This window comes from Rhipicephalus sanguineus, chromosome 9, assembly GCF_013339695.2.
Source record: "Rhipicephalus sanguineus isolate Rsan-2018 chromosome 9, BIME_Rsan_1.4, whole genome shotgun sequence".
Taxonomy (NCBI): domain Eukaryota; kingdom Metazoa; phylum Arthropoda; class Arachnida; order Ixodida; family Ixodidae; genus Rhipicephalus; species Rhipicephalus sanguineus.
Window position 1 is genome coordinate 72,812,625 of NC_051184.2, and position 15,893 is coordinate 72,828,517.

General features: G+C 45.2%; 1 protein-coding gene across 1 annotated transcript in view; it reads right to left on the minus strand.

Annotated features, from left to right (window-relative positions):
- Nucleotides 1-15,893, minus strand: part of LOC119405315 (RNA exonuclease 1 homolog) — a 44,688-nt gene that overhangs the window by 26,687 nt on the left and 2,108 nt on the right. The window contains exons 2-4 of the mRNA XM_037672145.2: nucleotides 8,219-8,345; nucleotides 6,810-6,991; nucleotides 3,647-5,220 (exon numbers count right to left, since the gene is read on the minus strand). Of these exons, the coding sequence (XP_037528073.1) occupies nucleotides 3,647-5,220; nucleotides 6,810-6,991; nucleotides 8,219-8,345 (1,883 nt within the window). The remainder of the gene's footprint in view (nucleotides 1-3,646; nucleotides 5,221-6,809; nucleotides 6,992-8,218; nucleotides 8,346-15,893) is intronic.

Here is a 15,893-nt window from a genome sequence, read left to right on the forward strand (position 1 = left end):
GGGATGCGTCCTTCCATCGACACGGCATCCCACAAACTAATTACATGCTGCTTTCCATTTTTAATAACCTTTTCAACCCTTCACGTCCCTTAGACAAGCTTAAAGCGGCCACGCATTTGACACGCCTACTACAGTGGACTAGCTGAAGTCGTCCGCAACCAGATCTCTGTGTTTCTCTTGCCAAAGACAATCTAGTTCTCTGTTTCATGCACAGATGGTGCTACAATAACAAATACCGTTTCGCACTGCATCACCACAAAAAAAGTGCTGCATTTTGAGCCGGAAGATGGGCTAGTTGGTTCTGCATAAGTGCATTATAAGAATTTTGAGTGAAAAAAGAACACTAATGAAGGAACCAAACATGTCCAAGCAGTCATCTACTTGCTTCTCTCCTCAGTGTATTTATAACTCGAAATTCTTATAATGTGCCGCATGAAAGCCATGCAGAGGAGCCAAGATTCTTCTATACTTGACTAATTTTTTCCTCTGCGTTATGCAAGTAAAAACATTGTTTTCAACGCATGTGTTTATTTGATAAGCTTATTCTGCAGAGACAGTAAACAAACTGATAATCTGGCAATGTTTCCTCAAAAATTATTTGGGAGGCAAAGGGTTAACCATGGCACTAGTTACACAATGTTACACACTAAAACCAGAACTTCGCATTGCTATGTAAACCTCGAAGTTTCTTTCGGAAACAAGAAGCCCTACATCACTCAACCTGTGTCTAGAAAAAATGCCAGGCCTGCGCGGAAAGTGCAGCACAGTCACAGCGAAAGCTGGAAGAGCGGCACTTCTAGAGCCCCTTGTAAAATCTCTTGGGGCAACTAATGCAAGTAGACTTGCAAGGTGCATATTACGCCGTAAATCATAATTTTTGTGAAGTTGGGAAGCACCCACTACGCCATTATTCGTCATTCTGCGGAGAAGCCTGGGGCCTGCTATGCATCTGTAGGGCGTTACGTGTACTTTGTTGATGCGGCGGCTGATGACGATGAAAAATTATGGCTGAGCCCTTTGTAATGGCTTGGAAGCTTTAAACAGCCCACTAGTTACGCAATTCGCATTGTGTGACGCCCGGTTGTTAATTCACTCTCCCACCACGCTATATCCCTTTCCATCCCGAATTTTTCGTAGGGTAGAACAAAATTTTTCAATGTTCTTTTCTAGCTAAGAGGCTATTGAAAAGCATGCAAAAAAATAAAAGAGACTGTAGGTACAATGGTTTTCACGGGAGAATCATGTCCAGTATGCTGGACACTAGGATTCATTTGTTCCACTTATGGGTACACTAATCCTGCTTTCTTCCTTGAAAAAATGTTGCTGTTGTTCCTGTCAGAAAGTTAATTGTCTTTTAAAACACAAAAATGGTTTGTTTTGACCTGAGAAAAAGAAAAAAAACATTTCTATCGTTAACTGTCGCGCATAGCGTTCAGCACCACGAAGGGGTAAAAAGCTAGGAGGGAACGCGCTTAGCGTCCACAAGCCAACCTCCTCCGACGCCGCTCCCTCCTCGTGCTCCAGGCTCTTGGTAGAATTCCCAGCATGCTCCTGGTTCAATTTTTATGACTGGGTTTCAAGATTGTCACATGACATCCTTCCTACTTTCTTTTCTCTCCTCCGTGTTTAGCACAATGCGCACCAATTGCATCCCGGTGTCCAGTGCACTGGACATGAATACAATCTTGCATTGCGAGCAAACTTCCGATTACGGAAGCTACCTTTTTGCAACATTGTTTCAAGAGGGCATAAATCAGCTCGCACGATTTAAGTTATTTGAATTGCTCGAAGATAACTCCTCAAATAATTTTGTATGCTTGAGCACACCATGCGCGCACGTTTCCTCTTGAATGACGCTATTGCTCTGATGCGCCCCCATAAGAAAATGGGGCTGAAGGAGGAACTACATTGAAAAAGATATTTCTCGCCTATTACACAAGCTGTCAAAGTGGTTTCGGCTTCGATTGTGGCTTTGCTCGCTTTTCTGCTCCGCTTTTTTTTGTTATGTCCAGTACACTGGTCGCGGGGTCGGAAAGGGATGTTATATAACATAAGTTAACGTGAGAAAGAGAGAGATAAAGGGGAAGAACTTTATTGAGACCCTGACGAAATGGATCATGGGAGCCTTATGGCCTTCCAAGGCAACCAATACAAGTGCACTTGCGAGACACCCGCTACGCTACAAATGACTATAATTTTTGTCAAGTAAGGAAGCAGCCACTATGCCATTTTTCGTCATTCTGCGGATAACCGTGGTACTCACAAAACACCTGTAAGTCATTATGTGCACTTTTTTGATGCTGTGCCTGATGACGATGAAGAATTATGGCAGAGCCCTTTGTAATGGGTAGAAAGCATTCAACAACCCACTCGTTGCACAATTCGCATTGTGTGACGCCTGGTTATTTTACTCTCCTACAACGCTATATTACATATGTTAAAGTGATCCCTTACCAAGATGAAGCCTGTATAGGGCCTTTTAGCAAAGGAGTTTCAAGCACCAGCAGGGCTCTGTGGTAGAACACTGGGCTGCCACGCAGAGGGCCCACGTTCGAACGCCATTCTATCCCGGATCTTTTCTCTTATTTCGTTTTTTTCCTTGTTTCGTGCGATAGCGGTTACGGACATTGGCGGCGACGGACAACTACAGTGCCAAAAATGGCCGTTGTTGTGCTCTCATAACAGCTTTCACTGTAAAACTCCAAACAAAAATTTATGATTGCACGGAAGCAAAATTCATCCCCAGACTGGGCTAGCTTTGAAACGGCTTAACTGAGCAATAAAAATGATTTTTTTGCAGTGTAATTTTCAATCACGTAGTGTGCTAGCCCTTGAATAAATAGACAAGGACCATGAACAGAAGCCAATTGCCATTTTTGCACTCACAATGTCAAAAGAGCTCTTGGCAAATGAGTTTTCTTGGCAAACTAAGTTCTTCACAAACACCGAAAACATCAGACTTTTTGTTTTTGACTAACCTCGCTATGGCTCTGCAATGGGGACTCTGATTTAACCTTTTACAACACTGCGTCCTCACTTGGAGATGCGACTTACTTTTGCAATTTCTGTGCACTATTGGCAAGGAAGAGACCCCAAACACTGAGCTAGTGGTAAGCTAGCCATTCTTGCTGCCTAAAGGTCCTTTATGTCACTTCTGATTGAAATTTGTCGCTCCACACGACTTCCTTTGTGGGGAGCTTCAGCAGGAATTTCAAAATATTTTTTTTTTTTACCTTTTTATGAATGCTGCCAGCAGATAACTATCGCATGTCATTTGAGTGGGTCGTTGAATTCGGTTCATGAAGAAATGTAGCATGACCGTCTCTACAATAAATAAATTACTTGCACTGTAATTACAATTAGTTGCTGTAAAATACGCTGTAATTTATTCTAACGCTTCCGCTTGCTTTAAATTTAGCATTCAGAGCCTTGGCATCAAATTATGTAAATTTTACGCACTTATAGACAGTTGATCGTAATGTGTGTCGCAGACGCAGAGGGTTAAATGTAGAGGCAAGATGACACTGACGTCACATGGACTCACAGACTGCAAACTGACAGCACGCAAATGAGCTAGCCACTGACGCATTTCGGTCGGCGAGCACTGCACATACAGCTCACCCATGGCATTCGACGTTGCTGTTACCTGAGTTGCCGTCACAGGCGTGCTGCTGGGCTCGGAAGCCTCGTTGAATATGCGCAAGCACTCCTCTACCGGATCTTCCTCCTCTTCCGAATCCAGATCCCACTCCAGCTCAAACGAGGGTGCCTCCGTGGTCGCTTCCTCCTTCACCTTGTTTCTCGAAGCCTTCCCTCCGTCGGACCCCGTTTCCCGGCAGGACGAGGAGTCCGAAGAAGAGGCCTCCGACTCGCTGGACGCGGACTTCGCTTCTCGCTTGTCGGATTCTTTCGTGCCGGACTCCTTCTTCCGCGACGAGGAGCCACTGCTGCTGCCCTGCTTGTGGTTCGACGACCGCTTGGACGAACTGTGGTGACTAGACTTGGAATCGCCTTCCTTCTTCTTTTTGGATGGCGAGTGGTCCTTGGTGGATGTGGACGAAGGCCGCTTCGATGAGTGGTTCGACGATGAATGCTTGGACGACGACGAGTGTTTCGAAGATGTGTGATTGGAGGACGAGTGACGTGAAGAAGAAGACGAATGCTTCGAGGACGAGTGATGTGAAGAATGTTTTGAGGACGACTGTTTCGAGGATGAGTGCTTTGACGATGAATGGTGTGAAGACGAGCTCTTCGAAGATGAATGTTTCGACGAGTGCTTCGAAGAGGAGTGTTTTGACGATGAATGCTTCTCTGACGACTCTTTAGCAGGTGGCTTCGATGCTGCCTTAGATGAGGAATCCTCCTCGGAGGGACTTTTCGGTTGTGATTCTTTGCAAGACTTCTTGGATGGGGAATCGCTCGACGAAGCCTCTTCAGACAGGGATTCCTTGGAGGACACCTTGGACGAGGTTTCCTTAGGCGAGGTACCCTTGGATGAGGAGTCCTTGCTAGCGGAGTTCTTAGCCGAAGACTCCTTAGAAGATGAATGCTTGGACGACGACTCCTTGGATCCTCTGGATGAAGACTCCTTGGAACTCCCCTTCGATGAAGACTTTTTGCTTGATGATTCTTTCGATGAACTTTTTGTAGATGATTTTTCCTTGGATGATGGCTCTTTGGATGATGACTCTTTGGAGGACCGTTCCTTCGATGAGTCCTTTGACGATGAGTGTTTAGATGACGAATGCTTAGAGTGTGAAGTCTTGGAGGACGAGTGCTTGGTTGATGAATCATGCTTGGATGACGAATGCCCCTTGCTGGTGGATGATGATCCTGAGTGGTGCCCTTCCGGGCTGTCCTCCTTTTGAGCTTGTTCTGTGATGTCGCCGTTTGTGACATTGCCGTCTTCTTCTTTCACCCTGCTTGCTTCACACTTCTCCTCTTTTGCCTTTTCCTTCTCCTTGTCCGGTGGCTCGTCCTTAACCGTCGCCTTCAATGCCTTGTCTTTGTCCTTGGCAGCGTCTGTGGCTTTGGCTTGGGAGGAAGTCTTTGCCAAGGAGTCGTCCGGTCCTCCGAGACGCTTGTCCTTGAGCCGAACGATGGCATCCACTTCCTCCTGCACCATGTCCGCATCGTCATCGTCATTTGGGCCGCTGCCATTCACCTGGCTGCTCTCGTCACTGCTCAGTTCTGGGGACTTGGACTGCTTGATTGGCTCGGCTGAAAGAGAAACGCCCACAACAAATTAATTTAGATGGGAAGACATTCAGGTTATTCGCTAAATGCTCTGCCGAGGAATTTTGTACACCATGCTGTGGTGGACAATGTCGAGGAAGCAGCGGCCAGTGTGGTTGCTGCACCATCTAAATGTCGTGCAGTGGCGCTAGCAATCAAAATATGCACACCGTAAATGACCGAAAACTCGTGAAATTCGAAATAGCATCTTCCTTAAAGGGGCCCTCCAACACTATTCAACCCCCCATTTTTTACTTGCGGGTTGCGTAGACTGATGGCTGGGGATAATTTTAGCATAAGTTTAAGCACCGATATCAAATTATTTAGTATTTTAATCACGCGTTGAAGTCGCTACATCGCTGCTGACCGCATCAGCGCGTAGTGGCGCTTGCCAGAACTATTGCGGGCGGAAATGACGAAGATGGGCGCTGGCCTATGATTGGATAAATGTAACGTTAGAAGTAATAACGGCGTTGCATCAAAGTTGAGATTACTATTGTGTTTCGTTTTTCTTTTCTGTGCTTTTTCAATGAACTCCAAATAGCCGCCGTGGCAACAAAAAATATCACTACAACCACAAAGTACGACAGAGGTGCCGGTTGCCATTTCGCCTCTGGTTGCTCTGGCTTTCTTTTTTTTTTTTTGCCTGTGCCGGTCGGATGTCCATATGAAACGCTTGCCCCTCTTCCTTCTTTTTGCGTCTGTACGTTTGCGAGCTGCCTCTTTTGTTGAAACGGTGCAAGTAATCCTCTTCGTTGAATTGTTGTCGCTGCACACTTGTAACTCGTCGGGCTGCTCACCGAACAACCCGCGTAGGGGCGACCGTGTTTAACCGCCCATGCCGCTCCACAAATTCCCTTCTCAGAATGAGAAGAGGGAATGACATGGAATGTCGTTGTAAGGAACAGCAGACAAAGCCTCCCCAGCCTCGCTACGAAGCAGTAGCGCTAAGAACAAAAGGCCACTGCAGCGGGCACCGCTTCACACCTTGCATCTGTAGGATGCTTCACATTACCAGAAACTACGAGGAGGAAGCACCATGCCAGCGCTGGTGATGCCTGTGATGCTTTCAATTACTTGAGACTGCTCCCACCTCCGCATTACAAGAGCATGTGATACACTGACACCAGCACCATGAAACGCCCAGCCATGCAATATATTCCATACACCCCTCTCATGTTCACTTCTTTCGAGAGAGTAGGCAGTATGCTCTAAATTCTTGAACAGCACAATATAAACACAGACAAGCAAGGAGACAAATCCAGCGCTGTATTTTTTCACTATCAATATGTGCCAAATGGCTCGCATTCAGACGCGGTTAAATAACCTTGGGCGGGTACTGTTTTCTTCAACACCCTCATTAACCCTTCTGCGTGCACTTATCGACAGCACTGGTTCTACGTTCTTACTTCTCTGCCGTGTTTATGTTGCGTTGCTTTTTAACTCTAGATAAGTACCAAACGGCTCGCATTCAGACGCTACTGTCGGCAAAATGTTCACTTTGATATCTTGGCCAGACCCTGGCTACCCCCTACAAGATAAATGATGCTGAGTCATGCCTGTACAGCCCTTACCCGGTGCCACTGGAGCCGCACTCCTAATCTGGTTCGGCTGGGTTGGTGGGCGGGCAGTCAGGAGGCGACGCCTACGCAGCTCGGCCAGAGGCGTGGGCCGATACTGGGGCACGCTTTGAGCAGGGATGTAGCGCTTTGGCTTCGGTTCCGGTGGACGTGCCGCCACAGGCGTTGGCACGTACCTGCAAAATGAGGCACGGTTAAGTTAGCCAAAGTGTTCTGCAAAGCAATGTTGATTTCATTCACTCATCCATTTTATGCTGCATACCATGTGCAATTCCTAGCAGGGAGGGCAGTGCAAGAAGTCCAAGCAAAGAAACTTACTTGGCATGTTGAGAAGGATAGCAGTGCTTTTAGACACACAGGGTTAAAGAAGTCCTCTGAACTGTGGCTCTCTACAAAAACCAGTATTTGAGAGTGCGAGCGCAATTGAAGTACAGCGCTAACAAGTGCAGCCAATGGTGCCCAATGCTCCTAATTACTGAGAGTGGACAAGTATGCCAGGGACCAAACGCATCTTCTTCAATGCTGCAACCTTGAAGAAGACAAGTTGTCGAAACGTTCGCTCTGGTGAGTTGAGCAATTTTTCATCTCAACAATACACTCTAAGAAAAAATCGAGTATATCGGGAGTATTTCTGCCACACAATAATCGTCATCTGGCTTGCTCACATTTCCTTTCTCTAAAACCCGGCTCTGGACACTTTCCTATCGAGAAATGATATGTCGCGCTGATAACGCGCGTGCCGTTCGTGACCGGGAAGTGCCGGGACCGCGGTGATAACGCGAGGAAAGCACGCGAGGTGGACAACGCTTATTGTTGTGTGGCAGAAATACTCCCCAAATACTCGATTTTTTCTCAGAGTGTATAAGGCAAACGGGAGTATTTGGGGAATTTATCTGCCACAGTACAATTGTCATATGGATTCCTTGCATTTCCTTTCTCAAAAACTGTGCGCTCGCTCCATTTCTATCAAATGTGCTATGTCCCGCTGGTTACCGCACAGCATTAGTGACGAGGAACTACAAGGCGCACAGTGACGACACAGGGAAAGCGGCAAGGCAGATGACTAGAGTTGTGTGGCAGAAAAACACCCCGAATACACCATTTTTGTATTGGAGTATAAGATGCCGCAATCCGCCTTTTCCATTTTTTCTGTGCTGCCCTCTGCCGTTTTGGCAGGTTTTTGGTCGAGGACGAGACGAGCGGTATTGCCAGAAAGAAAGCCTCCGAGATAAAGAGGCATTTTGCGGCTTTTCCACCTGGGGAATGGCGCATGCACCATGGCATGAAAGAGGCGGGTTGAAACCGCAGAGAAAAAGGGAGCTCAAATCAGCAAAATCACGCAGGTTAAACCCCCATATGCTTGACAGTGTGATACTGACTGAAATGACCGGCAGTTAGCTCACCCAAGCGATGAGACTTGAGCCATGTCCTGCCTGACCCGGCGCAGGGCGTCGTTGACATACTGCAACAGCTGACTGGACTGGTCAGTCGGCTGGACGGGGCTAGAGTTGAGACCCAGCAGAGAACTTCCTAAAAGCCGAAGTGTGTACACAAATGAAACAACTCAGTGTAAGTTGAACGTAATGCACACAACTGTGCCCCACACAACACTGCACTGCATCAAACAAAGGCTTACAATGTAAAGAGGCACCCCATCCTGCGCTCTGAGTTGGGTGCAACATTACTAGATAGGACAACAGTAATGCAGATCAGAGAGCAAACAAGAGCTACCAACATCGTCATTAACCCCTTCCCCGTTTTGGATGAGCACAGCCCGTCCTCGCCGAACTGTCCCAAAATTGTTTTCGACGAGTGTAGTTCGTCCACTTGACGGAAAAGCTTTTCATCGTTGTCAGAATTATTAAAATTGTCAAACTGGTGAAACTATTCTCAGTTCTCAGAATGCAAAAAATTTCTGACAACATTCTTGCACTTCTTTTGTTCCTTATTGTTAATTATTGGCAGGAAGCTGGCCTTTTTCCCATGCGTAATTAGCAATAAAGCTTATTAAGCTAATTTGACTTCATATATGCTTCCATTCTTTTTTCAACAACGAGAACTTGCTTTTAAAAAAAAGAAAATATTCAATACCAACTTTTTAAAAATGAGTTATTTTAAAGAGTAAACATCAACATACTGAAACAGTTAAGGGGTTAAGAGAAAGAAATGAATTTGAGCATGCAGCATAATGCATAGGATTGGCAAGTGGCGGTCTATATGGAGTCACACAATGGATTCCAAGAGAAGGGAAACGCTTTCGATAAGCTGTGTGATGAAATTAGAAAATTTTCAGGAAGGACGGAGTTGGTTGATGCGAGGCAGGGGTGATTTGCAATTGCATGCCACTGAAGTTTAGGTGCATTGCTGATAGCGATTATGGCCTCCCGCACATTCACGAGAGCAGATCGTCTACATGACGTTGACCTTATGTGCACAAGCTTCCAATCTTCTTCATCCGACACCATATCCTTAAGAGGATCCTCCTTCTCGCATCACACACATCAGCTAATGCTGCTCCATACACACTGCCCCCATGGTGCAGGTTACAAAAGAATGCCTACTTGACCATTATCAGGACTGTGAACAATGTTAACCACTGGATTTTGCAATTGCACAGTTTGAGTGGCGAGTCCATGCAGTGGTATGCTACATGGAGCAATCAGCATGCGTTTCCGATACTGTCCCGTAGCAAAACATTGTGTTTTCTCTTACATTATGTCAATAAGCTTAAGTTCAGATTGGGAAATTTGAGTGCACAGTGTGATTATGGTTGACACAGCACAAAAAGCAACTAGTCATTTATGGGAAAGGCTTTTCTTTGGGTATGTCAAAGGAAGAGCCTTCCCCATGCAGTTGACTCATGCTAATAAGATTTTAAATTTTAAATGCATGATGTGGATCATGTCAAATAAGTTACTAAAGTCTGTCACAACACAATGCTCCGTTTCCTTACAAATATGGAAAGTGGAAAGACAGGATAATCCTCTTAAATTAAACACGGTGATGAACATTATGTGAAAGCCAGCGTGATCTTTTTATAAGGTACCCTGTAATTTTAAAATCCTTACTTTAGATCTAAATGCCTTTACACTGTAACAGGAAGTATGACACTATGCAACACACACCAGCATCGAGCATTGTGCCTGGTTGCCTGAGTTTGTATACATTATAATGAAGCAGAGAGAGATCTCGCACATGCCATGACATGCAATGGCCTGCCTCATACCCACCATCATCCTCTAGTGCATACTCATATGAAACTTCAATTAAAACACGAGCCTTTTTCATAGGGAACACCATTCCTCTGCAGTTCTTCCCTGAACACAAAGGCAAGGAAAACCAAAAGCAACATGCATGCAAGTGCTAGCGGTACAATCTCGTGAAGCTGACATGCACACAACTGCAATGAACACCCACGTTTTGCCTGTCTGCCGATTCAAGGGCCTTACGACAGTTATCATCACGAAAGTACTATACTGTCTACCTCTTTTTTTCCCCCATTATTTCGCTTGTACAATAACGCAAGACAAATGTAACACGTTGTGGTCAAAAGAGATGCCACGACAGGACACCACCAGAGTTGCTGAGCGACAAGACAGATTGACCTTGGTAGCAAAAGGAAAATGAACTCAGCTATAAAAATGGCAGCAGTAAGTGGGACCTGACAATAATAACTGACAACTGTATCTCCTTCGAGAATGGACTCACAAGAAATAACCAACTGTCCCGCGTAAGTTAACTTGTAAGCTAAATGACTGTCAACTTGTGATGGCATAAAGTTGAAAGCCTAGTTAGCTAGGTAAACAAGCCATTGCACAAGGGTTGTTCAATAAAGACTGTGGCTGATTCTCTTAAACATTTATGTCTCTACATTACTCATCAATGCTTTTGTTGCCTTCAAAATATACTCCAGTGAGCACAATGCACTTGTCCCGTCGTTTCTGCCATTCCTGGAAGAAAAAAACGGGCGAAGCCATTTTTCCTTAAACCACCAAAAACACGTCGCACGAGACATAACATCCTCACCGAATGCACGAGTTGAATCGGCATATGATTCCGTGGCTGTTTTGTTCAGCTGCACAAGAAACTTGATTGTGTAGTGTTGTTCCCATAAAGTTGCCGTCAGTCACGCAGGCTATGACATGCAAGCTCATGTTTGAACACATGTTGCTGCTGCCACATCCCGTACAAAAATGCATGTAGATAGTCTATAGACTGTCTAAACATGGGTTTAGACAGTCTATAGACTGTCTAAACCCGTTTTTGTAAGGGATTAGAGCAAGAATGATAGGACATCTGGTGGAAATTAATGGTGTCACAAAGTTTACGAATTGTGTCAAGAGATTACACAGCGAGCGCATGGCGAAGAGCACCATACCCAGTTTAAGCCTTTATTGAAGAACCCTCGTGTTCATCAGCAATGGCATAAAGGGTTTTCAAACAGAGGATCACCTCATAGTCTTTCGTTGCAGTGTCATGATTACAAATGCGCATCGAAATTCTACGAATGAGCTGTTGTACACAGATGCAAGAATGAGGATGCACATGGCTAAGGTTTGGCATATTGATACCAGTGAAAGCGCATGCATGAGCCAGCCTTCGATTAATTACCTTGCATGAAAAGAAATGACGCACCTAAAACAGTTATCTCTCACGTGTCAGTCGGGCACAAGTGTGCCCGACTGACATGTAGCGAGAGATTGACATCGACAGGTGGCGCCACCATACTTCAGCATGCGTAGATAGGTTATCTGTCCACCTTCTCTTTCACCACAGTGCAACCTTTCAGTTGACACAGTGTCTGTGCTGTGAAGTTCTCTGCTCCTGTCACCATGTTTGCATGTCTTCCTTTCATACTAATGGTGAACTGCTAACAAGTAGTTCTTTATTAATTTTTTTTATTCTTGACAACTATTTCACTTTTTCTGACTGACTGATCACCATCACTGACAGGTGAGCGTTCCCAACAGCTTTCGACCTCAGCACTTCCTTGACCGTGCCCATTCCATCCGGAAATTTGAAAATGGCCCTAGAGCAGGTCACGGAATAGAAGGGACAAGACAGTGTCCCATCCTAGTGCTGTTTTCAACTTTCAGTATGTATTAACAAGCCCCACATTAATACGTTTTTGCAATTCCCTCCAGTACTGGTAAGGCTTCTTCCCAATTCTTCTGTTAGAATCTGCAAAGTCGCCTCCAGTTCTTTTTTTTTTAACAGCAGTCACAGGTCTCTGCTCATTGTTTACACTTGCTTTCATATGTTTTTGTATGCAGGCAGTCCGGCATGAAAAAAAATTGGCGAAGCTTGCCCTAAACCGCGCAAGGCTTGACACAGCGAAACTGGACGATTTTGAAGATTTAGCTGGTTGCTTCTAGGTTGTTTCTATAGGCCTTAGCTAGGTGATGCCGTTTGTTTCTACGTTGATTCTCAGCGCAGAGAAGTTCGATTTAAACCACGCACAGTCACATACACGACGCTGATGTCCAAACTCCAGAGACAGAAACTCGCGCTGAAACCAAGCATTCGCATCTCTCATAGATCTACAGGCAGGTCATCGTTGGCGTAGGCCTTCTATTGCTTCGGGGTCTTCTCGCAGCCGCCGTTGCCCTTCCCGTTGCCTAGTGTTTGGCTAACTGTTGCCTTCTTCCTTTTTAGTGGAGCAGTGGCAAGTAGTGGAATCTACCTAATTTCTGTGGCACATACCTGTTTATGATGATGATAGTTTCGCAATACGAGATACAAGGAACGATTTGCTAAACAGCTTCGCTGTTAAAAATCAAAACCCTACCATCTACAGCGCCACAGAAATGATCTGATACGAGACTCCAAAGACCTTTTTTTCTATCACTTTACCCCTCGTACCCTAACATACGATAATGATGATAATGTATTTGAGACAACGCACTAGCATGTTCTGTAGCACTACAGCATGTACTACAAGATCATATGTAATTTCACTATATTACATTTGCGCTAACTGCAGCTTGCTGATGTTTGTAACTAATCCACAATTACATCAACCTAAGACCGCAAAACCTTCATTCAACGTCACTGTCGTTCTCTTCCACTTATGTGTCAGAAAAATTTTTTTAAAAAGTATGAGAGACTTCAACTCAGAGACAACAGAAGTGCCGCCTGCAGCTAGTAATTCTGGCAATCCTGGCCAAAAGCATGGATTCGTGATTTTTTAAAATCCCACGTCTTTCTGTGCAACTTCAGCAAAATCCACCATAATCCTACAGCCTGAACTTCTTAAAGTATGGAATATTTTTTATCTGCTACTCTTTAACAGACCTGTACTTTATGGCCAGCAAGTAGCATGGAGAGTCCACTGGTTTCGCCATGAATGTGTGCGACATGATATGGCACTCGTATCTAAACAAATGCCACTGCGTACTGTTTCTTGAGCAGCAGTGGATTTTTCTGCCAACGAAGATTTGATAACCTCCGTCTTTCATATTAAGCTCAGCTGAGCTGAACGTAACCTAGATCGTAACATTATCGGAAAATCTAAACACAGGGTGGCATGTCTGTGTGCCTCCTAGCATAGAGTTTCCTACAATACTTACTAGAGGGAACTCTGGCTCTAGTGTCTATGGGAGCTGCAATGCATCGCGCTTCAGCCAGCATGGGAATCATGGGTAGTACACGGATTTGTCTAAACTTCGTTCTTTCGGCTCCGTTTGGCTCCGCGTCGCCTGCATCTGCTTTGTCGCAAAACGAAGTTCAGCAAAAATCAGCAGTTTCACTTCACCACTTTAACTTCTTTAGGCTCACCGATTCAAATCTGGTCCGAAGTTCACAACGATCCATTCTTTTATCCTAAAGAAAACCAAAACATAGCAATAAACAAAGCCACAAGTGCGTTCGAAGCCCACAAGCACGAAGACTAGGCAAATCCGTGTACTACCCATCATTCCCATGGTGGCTGAACGATCGCAGCGCCAGAGTTCCCTCTAGGTCATTTTAGGAAACTCTATGCCTCCTAGGACACTGGAAACACGTAAATCAACACCTGAGAACCAGTTCTACTTTTGCTCAACTGACTTAAGCCAAACTGAAGCATTTCCGTTTCCGTGCAACAGATCGCCGGTTACTGTAGACCGACTAGCTAGTTCGCGGCACTGTCTGTAAAAGCCAAGTAGTGCGACCTCGGCTCTGTTAAATGAACCTGACAGACCTCGTGTCACAGACCCCAATGTTACAATATTATTCGCACAAAACACACAGCACTCAAGCAACCTGCAGCAGTGAAAGTTGGTGAAGTTACGTTTCACCGACGTTTAATGACTGAATGACACAGCTTAACATCCGAAAAGCGCTACAGGGCCCTGGAAAAGATGCCCTGGCAAAGTGCTGGAAATTATGTGACTGCTCAGTAGTTTATTAGTTACGTTAACAGCTCGTTAAATTAGTATTTTCTTTTAGAGTGCTGTCATTGCGTCAGGGAGTCATACCACTTACACTCAGCCATAGGTTGGCAAAGTCACTAATGAGTCGACTCACTCAGACTCAGATCGAGCCGTGAGACTGAGTCTGAGTGAGTCAGGCCGAGTCATATTTACGTGAGTCTGAGTCCGAGTGAGTCCGGTTGAGAAATATTTTGGTGAGTCTGAGTCCGAGTGAGCCCTAACGGCAAAATATATTCCATGAGTGAACCTGAGTGAGCCCCAAATTTTTTTGCTGACCTATGGTCCTATCTACTCAACTTCGGCATTACTATCAGCATTACGATGACTCACATTTATACTCATGTCTGCTCACACACACTTCAAAGCACTGGCGTTCATATGCCACCTCAATATTTCTTGATCAGAGATGCGAGTCGCGGAGGGGGGCGAGGGGAAGGGGTTTGACCTCCCTATACAAAAATCTTTCACGGGAAGTTCTTGATAAAATATCTCGTGTGAGTCATCTCTCTCGATAAAAATGTCCTTACTGGATTGTAACCATTGATAACTCGTATTTGAAAGTATGAGATCAAAACGAGCCGAGTAGAACACCAGTTATATGGAATATTGATGTTAAAGAGCATTGATACTATGGTCAAAAAAGTTAATTATACGCTAATGGACTCGTGAGTCGTCTCTCAGACTCACTCAAACTCAGAGCCATGAGTCTGAGTGAGTCCCAATGAACAATATTTTGGCGAGTCTGAATCCGAGCGAGTCTGAATGAGGAAAATTTTGGTGAGTCTGAATGAGCCCTAAAGGCAAAATATATATCATGACCGAGTCTGAGTAAGCCCCACATTTTTTGCCGACCTATGCGCTCAGCAGACAGTGGCATCACTGCTTCAGTAGACAGGATGTAGTGCAAGTGCTTGGAAATTGGAATATGGTGTTGAGCAGGACTGTTATTGTACAAACACGCTAAGCAGTTACATCGTTCTACCCAGAGAACACTGTGACTGATTTTTTTTTTTATCCTCGAAAGAAAAAGACAGGAGGAATAAATGGAGGCAGGTGACACAGTGGCAGCTGTATAGTCAGACGCAACTGGAAGGGGACCTGCAATACTTTTTCCAAGTAATCATCGAATCACCTCAGTGTTGGAGTTTATTGCCTCACGAATCAACTGCCGCACAATGTTTTAGAATCCATCAAGTATGAGTGGAGTTAAAGGGATTTGTCGCACACTCTGAGCCCTTTCTCTCTCCTTTCGTCCCAGCCAGCGAGCGCTGAAAGCGACACGGGGGGGATGACAAGGGGGCAAGAGGCTACGTGCATCTGTCAGTGCACGTCATGACCTTGAGCGCTTTATATTTACACACGGCTCAATTTCACTGTGATTGTGAGCAAGCTTGCAACGCATGGCGCAGCCACCTCGCAGCGACTGCAGTAACCATGCAGCTCACAATGCTCAGATCAGCCAATGGTTGTGTCCATGTGCTTCTGGTTGTACGACGCAGTTGATTTTAACACGATAGCATTAAAAAGCTCGTTTCCCAGAAATTCCGGTGTTGGTGTCGGCAGCGTCTTTGGTTGTGAGCGAAAAATCAGCGTTGTCCGTGAGCGAAAATTCAAGGTAGATGCAAAGAAAGATGGGAGCCGGATGGCGTCAACACTTTGGATTTTC